The 13942-nt window shown below is 44.2% G+C and overlaps 1 protein-coding gene across 1 annotated transcript in view; it reads right to left on the bottom strand.

Moving 5' to 3' along the window:
- The window catches only part of C4H1orf87 (chromosome 4 C1orf87 homolog), a 38859-nt gene extending 25139 nt beyond the window's left edge, over positions 1-13720 (bottom strand). Inside the window, exons 1-5 of the mRNA XM_084852359.1 lie at positions 13614-13720; positions 7196-7415; positions 5486-5611; positions 4269-4532; positions 2173-2282 (exon numbers count right to left, since the gene is read on the bottom strand). Coding sequence (XP_084708485.1) covers positions 2173-2282; positions 4269-4532; positions 5486-5611; positions 7196-7415; positions 13614-13720 — 827 coding nt within the window. The remainder of the gene's footprint in view (positions 1-2172; positions 2283-4268; positions 4533-5485; positions 5612-7195; positions 7416-13613) is intronic.
- Positions 13721-13942: the final 222 nt, after the last annotated feature.

The following is a 13942-nucleotide window of genomic DNA, read 5'->3' as shown; positions in this document are numbered from 1 at the left end:
GCCAAAACATCTGGACACCACATTTTGCCCTGCCCTAAGGCTACAATCCTATACATACTTTCCTGGGGGCTGTGCTGCAAATCTATCAACTGAAAACGTATCAACTGTAGTACATAGTCTTAGTAAAATGTAGGGGTGCACGAATTACTTACCCCATTCCGGTCCAGGGCATCCGCAGAGGGGGGGAGGTGATCCATCCCTCCCCCCAGAATCGTCCCTGGCTGGCTCCACTCCGCAGCAAGTCTGCAGAGCCGCCAGCTGGGCCTGCCCGCAGCTGGACTTCTGTCCGCTGCCGGGCTGCGGCTGCAAATGGTGGCCGCCATAGCGGCCGCCATTTGTGTCCCTGCATTAGCCATGATAGGCTAATATATATTTATGTAGCCTATCATGGCAAAAGGCAGGGACGCAAATGGCGTAGCGGCCGCCATTTGCATCCCTACTCTTTGCTGTGATAGGCTACGTAAATACTTACATAGCCTATCACGGCTAACACAGGGACACAAATGGCGGCTGCAGACCGGGGCAGCCATTTGCGGCTGCAGACCAGGGGCAGTGATGGACCGGACAGCCGACACCAGGTAGGGTCTGTTCCGGGACAATTTTGCGGGGTGGCTAGGGGGTTTGCTCAGTTCCGCCACGGACTCCGGGGGGCTGGATTCTGAAGAATCCGGCCTCACTGGAGTCCGTGGCAAAATTCTCTAACATCCCTAGTAAAATGGTGGTCTTAGAATGACATGCCAGTATTACAGTCAATACACAATGGTGAGAGCAGAGACCAGAGAAGTATCTGATTGTCCTAATCAGGGCTCATGATTGCTGGTCATTTACATGATGTCATAAACCTCCAGAGCCCAGCCAGCTGTATTTGATCTTTACCCCACTCAAAAAAACAAACCACTGTTTTGTTAATCCACTGTTTAAATGTAAATATGTTCTATATATTTTAATGTTTTTTGTTCTATATATTTTAAATTGTTTTATTGTGTGCCATTTGGTTTTAATTTTTGTGAACTGACCAGAGAGTTTCAGCTATTGGGTGGTATAGAAATGAAATGAAATGAATGAATGAATAAATAAATATGCTTTAATGGCTGTGTGTAAATGTGTAGTTCCACTATAACCACAGCCTGGGAAGAAGAACCACTGAGAAGGGCAGGAAAATCACAATTGCTCTCTCCCCTCGCCTCCCCTCCCCTCCTCCAGTGTGTCTGTCTGTTAACCTGGGCTGGGAGGAGAGTTCTTGGCCGGGTTAGGAGAGGCTCAAAGTTAGTGCGGAGGTGGCCAGGGGAGGAAGAGGAAGATGGTGACTCTTCATGTAAATGGCTGACAGCAATGAAGCTACTCCCCACCCCCGCACTGCTTTGCAGAGAGAGAGAGTGCAAGCGAGAGATACTTGAATCCCTCTGGAGACCCACTGATTTGCCTGTTGCTCCCTGCCTGGAGGCTGTGAAGAACTTGTCTGTGTAAAGAGCTGATCTTTCTCACTCAGAAACAGAAGCCCCAGTAAATTGCAAAATAAACAGCCTTGTGTGATGAACCTTATAGTAAATGTGGTCCTAATATTTTCCCCACCGGATAAGGAATATTGGTTTATGGTGGATGCAAATGGATGCATGGTGGATGCATATGGATACATAGGCTTTGACTGGCATTCTGGCTATGCCTCTTGCACTTTAAGAGAAACTCTCAGCACAGGCCTATACATCTACTCAAAAGTAAGCCCCATTGAGTTCAATGGGGCTTACTCCCATGTGATATAGGACTGCAGGTTCAAGCTTCAGAGCTGCCAAAACCAGCACCAATCATGCAATATATATTATGTAAATGCATATATCTCCCTTCCAATTTTCTTTGCCAAGGTTAATTAAAGGAAGTCTGCATAATCTCCACAGATACATCCCAAAAGTCTGCAGAGTAGGTGTTCACAGAGTCAAAACATGTTTCTTTAGCAGGGGCTTTGGATGGCTGCAAGAGAAGATCTATGCTAAGTACTATATAAAATTATTTTCAGTGTCATAAGTGAGCCAATTTTTCATTTGGATTCCGTCAGTGGGATTTATAAAAACAGCACCTATGAGATCGTTAGCAGATGGAAACTAAGGGAGGAAGATTTTTTTTGTCAGATACATTGCTCATATATTGACAAGAGTATGTTGAAAATTAAAATAGAACCTTTTACTCTGATTCTTTACATTTTGACTCTTCTCAGAAAGGGCTCCTGCTTGCTGCATTTTACTTGCTGCCACGAATGTTAAAAACTGGAGCAACTTTTCATAATTTACCTATAAGGAAGACAAAGAAGTTTAATTTCAGAAGGTAGTTTAAATCAGCATTTTAAAAAACAAACTTTTTGAAGAAAAATAACACCCAGCTGTATAGAAAATGATTGCTATTATTGGTTGAACTAACTTCACTGAAACTACTTTGAAAGATACTTCTTACTAAAATAAAAAAAAGTTGGGGAAAAACCTTATAATTAAGTCAAGGAAGTGTTGAATCTGTCTGTAATACTGGCTCAGTGATGGTAACTGAAATGGAGTCTCAAGTAGGGATGTCAGAGAATTCCGCCACGGATCTTGGTGAGGCTGAATGCCAGTGCATTCAGCCCCCTGAAATCCGTGGCGGAACGAAGCCCCCCACCCCCCCACCCCGCGAAATGGGCCCGGAACGGAGCACCTACCTGCTGCTGTCCGTGCTGCATTGCGAATGGCGGACACGTCTGCGGCCGCCATTAGCTTCTTCCATATAGCCGTGATAGGCTACGTAAATACTTACGTAGCCTATCACGGCTAACACAAGGATGCCATTTGCATCCCTGCGGAAGCCGTGATAGGCTGCGTAAGTATCTACGTAGCCTATCACGGCAAAAAAAAGGGAACACAAATGGCGGCGGCTATGGCGGCCGCTATTTGTGTTCCCTTTTTTTTTGCCGTGATAGCCTACGTAAACATTTACGTAGGCTATTACGGCAAAAAAAAAGAACACAAATGGCGTAGTGGCTGCCATTTACGTTCCCCCCCCTTTTTTTTTGCCGTAATAGGCTACATAAATATTTACGTAACCTATCACGGAAAAAAAAAAGGGAACGCAAATGGCGGCCGCCATAGCCGCCACCATTTGCATTCCCTTTTTTTTGCCATGATAGGCTACGTAAATATTTACATAGCCTATCACGGCAAAATACAGGGATGCAAATGGCGGTGGCTATGGCAGCTGCCATTTGCGTCACTGCAGGCTGCCCAGCAACCGGATGTCCGGCTGCGGGTGGCCCTGGCCGGCGGCTCCATGGAATCTCTGCAGAGCGGAGCCAGCCGGAGAAAATTTCAGGGGAAGGGACAGAGCGCCTCCCCCCCACCGCGAATGTAACCCTTCGAAAAGGTAAGTGACTTTCGTACATCCCTAGTCTCAAGCAGCCAGAAAGCTTCATTTTGTATACATGTACACCACAGGTTTAAACTTTGATACTTGCTCCTTCTTGTCAGTGAACCATAGGAACTGTAGTTCTATGATGAGGAAAAAGGGAGTGCAGGATTCTTTGGAGGAGAGGGGGAAAGCCAGGATAGTGGAAACGGTGTAACATTGGTTCAAGACTGTAGTAAAGATATGCCCTACGTATGCTTAAATTAAGACAGTTTGAATCTGCTGATAGGCACTTGAAATGAGGGCTAAAGCAGTCTGTACATATGAACATAACAGGTGATCTGCTGGATCAGGCCAAAGACCTAGCTAGGTCAATGTCCTGTTTCCCACATTGCCCAATCGGATGCCTCTGGGAAGCCCACAAAGCAGGATGTGAGGGCAATAGTGCCCTCCCACTGTTGCTCCAGCAGGTGATATTAAGAAGCACACTGCCTCTGATCCTGGAGGCAGCAAACAGCCGTCATGACTAGTAGCCATTGATAGCTTTACGCTCCATAAATTTGTCTCATCGCCTTCTAAAGCCATCTCAGTTGGTGGCTATCACCATTCACCATATCTTTTGGTAGTTCCATAGTTCAATCATGTGCAACAATGTAAATATCAAAAGTATTTCTGCTGCCTTTCACATAATTAAACAGAAGAAATGTAGCAGTATTACTCTATTATCACTGACTTGGAAAACAGGTTTTGACAACCATGACAAAAAGGCCACATTTGTTTTGAGAATTAAGATTTCTCTAGACCTATAATATCAGTATTCCAAGGGCCAGGCAAGTGAGCCTGAAGAGAAGCTAACCACTGAGGTGCAAAATTATGAGTCCACAGTTCAAAATACTGGAATAACATACCAATTCTAGGTCATTTGCCTTAGAAAATCTCTTGAAAAGGAGTTTGACCGTTGGTAACTGAAGAGGGATTTCATGTTTTAGAAGCAGGTGACTCAGCTGTGCCTGAGTTAGAAGTCCTGAAACTCTGGGATCCAAAACCTTACACTCTTCCTGCAGCTTGTCTAATGTAGTCAGACTCAAGGGATATAGCTCAAGTTCCTTTTTGAGGACAGCCAGGAGAGAATCATTCTCCTCATATGTCTCTGTTGGTTCTTGCACAATATCCTGAGGAAAGTCATATTTTTATATAATATATAAGTTAGTGATAATTAACACATTTGTATTATTTATTCATTCATTCATCTGTATGCCACCTGATAACAAAACATTCCCTAGGCAGCTTCCAATAAAAGAACAATTGCATACACAAATTAAAATGGATAACCACAAAAAAGTATAAACAACATAAAATCAGAGGATAAAAGCAATATGACAAAAGTTCACAACAGCACAATTCTCACAGTTTTTAAAGTTTCCAGAATATCATAGAATTATAAAAGATGTTAAAGTTCAAAAGGTTAAATAAAATGTTCTTTACCTGGCACTGGACAGACCAGAGCATAGGCGAGTCTCTCTGGGGAGGGCATTCCATAATTGAGGTGCCACAACTGAAAAGGCCCTCTCCCTTGTAGCCACCCACCAGAGTTCAGGGGCGTCTGGATGAGGGCCTTAAGACGATTTTAAGGTACAGGATATTAAAGTCCATGTGGAAGGAGGAGATCTTTCATTTAACTAGGTCCAAGTCATTTAGGGCACAATCCTATGTATGGTTAGACAGAGAAAAGGCCAACAGTTCACAGCATTCCCCAGCCAGTCATGCTGGCTAGGGAATGCTGGGAGTTGTAGGCCTTTTCTCTGTCTAAACATGCATAGGATTGTGCCCTAAGGCTTTAAACATTAATACCAGTACTTTGAATTGCTCCCAGAAATGGACTGGAAGCCAGTGCAGATGGCAAAGCTCTGGCATACAATGACCATATACCATCCAGTCCCAGTTAACATTCTTGCTGTCCTATTTTGGACTAGCTGAAGTTTCTATACCATTTTCAAAGGCATCCCAATGTACAATCAATTGCAGCAATCAGTTGATAAACACCATGAATATTGAAAATATCCAACAAGCACAAGCCAAACACTTGGGACTACAAATCACTCCAATTATATTCAAACTCAGTTACCTGTTGTCTTTCAAGTTGCCTTAAAGTCTGAGCTCCAATAGATGGTTTTTGGAGCGTATGGATGTAAGACAAAGACTTATCTCCAGAGGGAGCAGTGATGCAATGTATATTTAGTGGTTTTAAACCCTTGAATAATGAACATGCAGTTAGAAGTGATGCAATCAAAGCAAAACACATATTCATTCTGTAAAATAAGTACAGATACTGAAAAGATTTTGAATAATTAAAAAACCCAGAAAAACTGTCATGTGTGAAATATTCTGTTCTTTGTAAGCAAGTAGGGGTTATGCTTAGACTGGGGAGTTCTGTGTTCAAATCCTAGATCAACAATGAAGCTCAACTGGGTGACCTTTGGCCAATCACTATGTCTCAGCTTAACCTAACACACAAGGTTGTTGTAAGAATAAAATAGGAATACACTGTCCTGAGTTTCTGGGAGTAGGTATGGTTTGGCACTTGTCTTGTATCTCTGTCTTATACAAGTTCTTCCTGGGCACATTATATGTCTTTTATGACTAGCTAGACCCCCACGACAGTCATTTTGTGGTGGTGCCCATCACAGCTTCTCAAATTTTGAAATGTGTCCATGGGCCCAAAAAGGTTGGAAACCCTGCCTCAGCTCACATCTAAGCCCTATGTATGACAACCACATGCATGTAAATATTCCGGATGGGGGAGTGGGGACATGGTCAGATCAAACTAGGGATGTCTGGATTTTGTGCCATCCTATGTGTGTTTCATGGATTGTGTGGTGTTGTTTGTTTCAGTGTCTGTTCACAGACAGATTCAGGGTTTTTTCCCATTATGTAGAAAAATACGCAAATAATTCCTCAAGAGGGTTTGCAACAATTTACATAATTTACATTAGTACCTAACATTTAGTATATTGTCCCCCAATCCATTCAACTTTGCCCCACATATATTTTCCAGTATGGTGTATGTCTCAGCAGAAACTTGCATATTTTCCTACAAATAAATTTGCATAATTTGGGGGGGGGGAGATTCGTAAGTCCATGGACTCCACACAGCCTGAGGAGGTCAATCCACAGGGGACTCGATTCTCAAATTTCTCCAGGATCCCTAGATCATACTATAATCTCTTATGAGGAGGTCAGTTGTTTGAATCTACTAAATAATATACAGCCCTCCCCCTAAACTAAATGAGATGCTCTATGACCATATTGGTTATGTTTAAAAAGTATGCAATTGCTACATTGCACAATGAATAACTAACATAAATTCCAGAGTTGTATAACGGACAGAACGTTGAAGAATGAGAAGAGATGTTTGGAAAATGGAAAAGTCAGAGAAAGGACTAAACAGCTTTAGAAAGTAAGGCAAGGTATGGGCAGGAAGCAAAAGGAGCCAAAATGTTTGTTTGTTTTTAATACGAGGATGTTCTGTTGGGAAGGTGAACATTGTGTTTTGATACAGAGGTGTTCCCTTATCAGTAGTTGGTTGCAGAAAAATGTTATTTCAACTGAAGACCACTTTCATTATTTAACATTTTTATTATGTATTTAGCAGCAGCAGCAGCAGCAGCAGCAGCAGCAGAAGAAGAAGAAGAAGAAGAAGAAGAAGAAGAAGAAGAAGAAGAAGAAGGGGAGGAGACCTATTCTTCATTTATTTCGTTGTTAATTAACTCTCCGCAAGGAGTAAAGTCTAACGCTGAATAAAGAATTTGTAATCATGACAGTTGTAGGAACTCACTTTACTGTCCACAGATCTGTTCTCATTTCTCTCTGCTTGTTTAGACTTATGTTCTTCTTTTCCACCTTTGTTCTGTTGTTCATCATTGAGACCATAATTGATTTGTTGACAAGGAGGCTTACTGAGGCCTGGAGGGTTTCCATGTGTCTGTCTTGTATTACGTGGGGGTAAAGCTCTGAACATGGATTGTGTCTCAGCTTTCACACTCTCCTTTGCTTTGCTGTCAGGAAACAGGCATACAATAAATCCATTGGTACTTAGGCAAATACATTTTCTACATTCATTTACATTACAGTCCAACACCAAAAATATCTGTTTCTTGGAGCATTTTTTTTTATTGGGCAGAAATGAAGTAATAGAATCAAAAAGGAGAATCCTAAGGGACAATCTTTAATCACTGGAATTACTATATGTGTTATTCTGAACACAATAATCTCGAAAACTGTCTTAACATGAGTCTACTCAATTTTTTTGAGAGGCTATCTTCAATGGAATGAACAGGAAGCAAAGATGTCGAGAAGATGTATGCAAAGTCACATGAAAATATTCTTGTTCAGAAGGAACAGGAAAGTGGCACACCCATAAAAATGTCCCAATGTGGCATTAATAAGAGGGATTTTTGTGCAAGACTTGCTGGCATTAATTGAAGTCAAACCAAGAAAGAGAGAAAGAGAGAGAAATGTAGTGGTGGAGATGTAGACCACGATCCTCCCTTCCACCACACAGCTTTTGAAGAAGATTGCACAGAGGCCTGTTTGTGATTTCTTTCCCTTAAAAGGTATGAACGTGTGAATCGGCAAATCTCGAGCTTGCTGAACTTCTCCGAATTCCATCTCGAAGCTTGTTCCAACTTGAGTCCTTATCCGATTGTTGTTGTTTTTCTTTTCACACAAAAATCCATGTGTGTTTTTGTGTGTATCTTTTCAAATGTATGCATCAATTGTGCACATCTTTGAAATGTATGCATTCTTCTCCCTCTGATTAAAGTGTATTTGTGCACATTTTTCAAATGCTGTCGGACGCAATTTTTTGGGTTCATGAATCACATTTAGGGATGGCGGAGAATTTCTCCCCGAAACTTCGGGGGGCCGAGCGCCAACGTGTTCGGCCCCCCGAACAAGTTTCGGGGAGAAATCCTCCGAACCCCCCCGCCCCCCGCTCCCCCCCCGGGACGGGACTTACCTTCACCGAATGTCCCTCCCGGTGGCGGGTCCGGCCGGCGGTTCGGCGGGTGTTCGAGCAGGGCGGGAGTGGCAGCCGGTCTTTCGACCGGCTGCCGCCGCCGCCATTGCAATGAAAGAAAGAAAAAAAAACGCCCCCTGATAGGCTATGTGACGATTCACGTAGCCTATCACAGCTAGATTTGCAAAGTCAGCCATGATAGGCTACATCAATCGTCACATAGCCTATCACGGGTGACTTAAAAAAAAAAAAAGCACGTACGGATAATGGCGGCCGCCATAGGGAGCCGCCATTCCCGTTCCTTATTTGGTCGCTGTAGTTACGTAAATGTTTACGTAGACTACGGCGAAAATAAGGGCAACGCTATTTGCGTTGCCCTTATTTTCGCCGTAGTCTACGTAAACATTTACGTAGACTACAGCGACTAAATAAGGAACGCGAATGGCGGCTCCCTATGGGGGCCGCCATTAGCGTACGCGCTTTTTTTTTTTTTAAAGTCACCCGTGATAGGCTACGTGACGATTGACATAGCCTATCACAGCTGACTTTGCAGATCTAGCCGTGATAGGCTATGTGAATCGTCACGTAGCCTATCAGGGGGCGTTTTTTTAAAAAAAAAAAACTTATGCATTCGCGGCCGGGCGAGGCGGGAAGCCTCCTCCCCGGCCTGAATTTCGGCCGGGGCGAGGCGGGAAGCCTCCCCCCGGCCTGAATTTTGGCCGGGACGAGGCGGGAAGCCTCCCCCCCGGCCTGTTACTTCGCGGGGGGAGCAGCGAAGTGCCTCCCCCCCACCGCGAACGTCCTTCGACGACAGGTAAGGGACTTTCGTCCACCCCTAATCACATTGCATATTTGGAAATGTATGGACTTTGACCACAGATTGCATCTGAGTCTGTGTTCAGTCAGGAAGGTGTGAACTGGATAAATCCTGATCAAAAACAGACTGAAATTAATTTCTCATATATCCCTATTAAAAGTGCGCGTGTCAGAGAATTGTGGAAAACAGATATCCCCATGATGATAAGTTGTTCATGTGCAGGGGCTGGGTTGTACTACAAGTAGGGATGGCGGAGAATTTCTCCCCGAATCTTCGGGGGGGCGAACGCCAACACATTTGGCCCCCCGAAATCGGCAGTGAAATTCTCTGCCCCCCCGCCCCCCCCGGGATGGGACTTACCTTTGGCGAATGTCCCTCCTGGCGGCGGGTCCCGGCGGTGGTTCGTTGGCCTTTCGTCGGGGGCAGGGGCGGCAGCCGGTCTTCCAACCTGCTGCCGCCACCGCCATTACAAAGTGTAAAAAAAACAAACAAACCCCGTGATAGGCTACATAACGATTAACGTAGCCTATCACGGCTAGATTTCCAAAGTCAGCCGTGATAGGCTACGTAAATCGTTATGTAGCCTATCATGGGTGACTTTCGGGGGAAAAAAAAAAGCGCGTAAGCAAATGGCGGCGCACATAGGGCGCCGCCATTTTCGTTCCTTATTTGGTCCCAGTAGTCTACGTAAAGATTTACGTAGACTACGCTGTAGTCTACGTAAATCTTTACGTAGACTACCGGGACCAAATAAGGAACGAAAATGGCGGCGCCCATAGGCCACCGCCATTTGCGTACGCGCTTTTTTTTTTCAAAGTCACCCGTGATAGGCTACGTAACGATTAACGTAGCCTATCACGGCTGACTTTGGAAATCTAGCCGTGATAGGCTACGTTAATCGTTACATAGCCTATCATGGGGTTTTTTTGTTTTTTTTTTACACTTTGTTTCGCGGCTGGGGAGACGGGGCGCTTCTCCCCGGCCTGAATTTCGGCTGGGCGAGGTGGGACGGCTCCCCCCCCTTGCCTGAAGTTCGGGGGGAGAAGCGAAGAGCCTCCCCACCACCATGAAGCACCCCTGCGAAAAGGTAAGTGACTTTCGTACATCCCTAACTACAAGTTGATTGTGGAGGAGTGGACTCATACTGTTCTTCCATCTCTATTTCAACACTACTCCCCGCTAGGGATGGATAAATCTGTCAATTTCATTTCTTTCAATTTGTCATTTCCTAATCTTAAATTTGATTCATCCACAATTTTGAGCTTCTTTTTTTTAAGTTCACATGAAAAATTGTATGCATTTTTGTGCACATTTCTTATAATGCATACATTTTTGTCCACAAGTTTCTCTAATGTACACATTTTCTAAAGTAATTTTCCTAATATAATACAATTTGAATGTTATTTTCACAAATATATGCATTTTTGTGTGTACTTTCCCCTAATACAGCATTTTTATATACATTTTTGATTGGAAAACTCCATTGCAAAAGCTGGAAAAGTGATAATTTTGCAGACTAACAGAGTTTTGGTTTGCATGTTAGTTCAAAAATGCAAAATTAGGTAAGTTTGCATTAAAATGTGAACTGAATGAATTTCTCCCCTATTCCTACTCCTGCCTAATGTGCACATTACTTCCACATTACTTCCTTGTGCTGCATGACAAACATCTTTTGAACGGCCATAGCCGCCGCCGTTTGCGTCCCTGCAGTCAGCCGTGATAGGCTACGTAAATGTTTACATAGCCTATCACGGCTGAGTTAAAACAAAAAACAAAAACCGCGCATACGGTAGACGCTATGCTATTTGCGTTCCCCTTATTTTCGCCATAGTCTACGTAAATGTTTACGTAGACTAGATGTACCAAAATAAGGAACGCAAATGGCGGCGCCCATGGGCGCCGCCATTTGTGTACGCACGGTTTTGTTTTGTTTTTTAACTCAGTTGTGATAGGCTACATAAACATTTACATAGCCTATCATGGTATTTTTTAAAAATCTAGCCGTGATAGGCTACGTAAATCTTTACGTAGCCTATCAAGGTTTTTTTTTTTTAACTTGGAATGGCGGCGGCGGCAGCTGGTTGGAAGACCGGCCGCCGCCGCACCGCCACCACACCGCCACTGCCCGCCTCCGGAGCTGCCACCGCCAGGGAGATTCACTCAAGGTAAGTCCCATCCTGGGTGGGGGCGGGGGAGCAGACCGTTTCGCCACCAATTTTGGGGGGCCGAATGCGCTGGCATTTGGCCTCCCCGAGATTCGTGGAGAAATTCTCTGACATCCCTACCTCAGAGCCAGCGCTCTGAGGTCATTTCCCAGAAAACTGCCTCCCTGCCCCCTTGTGGCAGCATGGTTTGTCCCTGGCTCCGCGCTTGTAAGAGCAGCACAAAGCAGGGGAAATGGGGGTGTCCCTGGGGGCATGGAGGGAAGGGGACAGCCGAAATGCGAGTACAACATTTCCTATGTGCCATCTGGCCTCCCCCCCCCGCCCCAAGCTGCCCGGGCTAGACAACTGAAGTTGGCTGTCTAGCAGTAAATGCAGGGTGGTTGAGAGAGAAGGAGAAGATCCCCTCAGTGCATTGCCTGCCCTGCATCGGATAGTCAGTCGTCTCCGAGTTCAGAGGTGTCTGACTATCCTCATATGATTGCACTCTAAGAGGATTTTCAAAAGCAGTTTATATTATGGCACAGCTGTCTTTCACTCAAAGGGGGAAGAATCAAGAGTTCCACTAGGCATGATGAACCTCTTGGGCATGCTTTAAGTAGATCCTGGCCATTATTAATGCTATTCCTTTTGATGCATAAAAACAAGCTATCCAATTAAGCTATTTGATATATTATCAGCTAGAAAAGAAAGATCAGCAGTAAGCCATTTATATTAACAAACATCACATTGTTCACATTTGTCTGTCCTTTCCACTTGCCTGTGGAACTTTGCTCTCATAAACCCTGTGTTAGGGTGGTAGGGACCCAGTCATGCCCCCTTAGGTCTTCTCAAAATATTTTTTCAGTACTAGGAAAGTTTGGAATCAACCAAAGCAGTACAACTGCTTTGTTTCAGATCTTGTATTTAAGGGCAGTGGCAGCTGTTAGTGTGTATGACAGGCCGTCAGGAGGAATGGTGGTAGCAGCAGCTGCACTAGCCTTTGCTTTCTGCTTAAGTTTTTGGCACCTTTTAGAAAGAGCTCCTTTTCTCTACCCACATTTCCCCCTTTGCCACCTTTTCTATACCCAATCTGTGTCTCTCTGCTTCTTGTTCTTTCTTTTTAAAAATCCTAGTCTTTCCCTTTATAGTCCTTCCTTTCATTATCTTTCCCCTCCTACCACTCATCAACCAGCACAAAGAAAATGAGCACATCAGGGAGAATGCTTGGTTACAATCCCTTCTCTCCCTGACATCAAGTTTCGTATCTGCAGGGAGTTTTTGATTTGGAGCGTTCAGGTGTGCAAAACCAAAGCCCAATCTGAAGTAGGTATACTCATGGGATCTGGTGTTTGGGCGGACTAGCTCTGAGTTTGCAACCGGCCCCAGTGTAAAGGGTAGGCATTGTCAGGCACCTGCCAAAGGCCCACACATGAGCAGGGTCCACTAAGAACCCCCTGGAGTTGCTCCTTCTCTTCATCGTTGCAACCTGCTTGCTCACCTGCCTCTCACTCTGGCCCAGACAATGGGGTGGTGAGAAGGAAGAACAGTCGATGCCCCTGCCTATTTGCTCACTGGCTCTGTGCAAGCAAGCAAGTGGTAGCAATGGGGAGGAGGAGAAGGAGGAATAGCATCCGGTGACAATGGTAATGAAAGGTAGACTCACTGAGGGATGGAGCCCCATTGAGGAATACTTGCCCAAGTACCTCCAAAAACCTGGACCTAGCACTGTTTGCAATACTACATACATTGAATTGAAGAAAAATCTAGTTTCCTTTCAAGGGTATTTAAAACAGAAACTGCACAGTCCAATGCAAAGATAAGCCAACTGACTCAAATAAGATTAAGGCTTACACACGGATATGACAGTAAGTCCCATTGAGATCAATGAGAGATACTTCTGAGTAGGCATGCATAGGATTGCACTGTAGGTGTGTATTGGTGAGAATCTATAGCCATCTAGCTGCTGTTGGATTCAGACTCCCATCATCCCTGACAGAGGCCATGCTGGCAGGGACTGATGGGCATTAGAATCCAACAATATTTGGAGGGCCGCTGGTTCCCCAGCCCTGCTGTGTTGGATTAGAGTTTGAGCTGCTAAATGTTCCATAATTTCCTTAAAGGTCTTAATCCTTATAATACAGACCATCATGTGAATCACAGGCAGTTTAATTGCCACCACACCTTTTGTATAACATCTATTCTACATATTTTTAATTAATGACACAATCCCACTAATGTACATCAAAAGGATATTTCTTCCAGATATCATACTCACCCATCATTTTTTTCTACAAGACATCGGACGTATTTGCTCCCGATGATCTTTATTACAGTCTCATAATTTGCATTGAATCCATAAGGGATGTTTCTGACTGAAGCCATTGCCAGCACTCTCTCTACAGAAGGCCACGTCCCTGTAACTTCAAAAGGCATAACTTTAGAGACTCGCTGGAGGAGAAAATTCCATCACTTTCTCTTTAAAACATAACTGAAAATGGACAGTCAGAGCTCTCACATATTTTAGGGATAGGGCCTGCTCAAGTTGTTGTTCTTCATTTATAGATGACCATCAATGCACATGATACTTAATAGAGTAACAACAGC

The sequence above is a fragment of the Heloderma suspectum genome, chromosome 4 (assembly GCF_057233095.1).
Source record: "Heloderma suspectum isolate Gila_16-S chromosome 4, 16-S_ref, whole genome shotgun sequence".
Classification (NCBI taxonomy): Eukaryota; Metazoa; Chordata; class Lepidosauria; order Squamata; family Helodermatidae; genus Heloderma; species Heloderma suspectum.
Note: the sequence above shows the minus strand (reverse complement) of the source record. Positions and strands in the feature narration are given on the sequence as shown.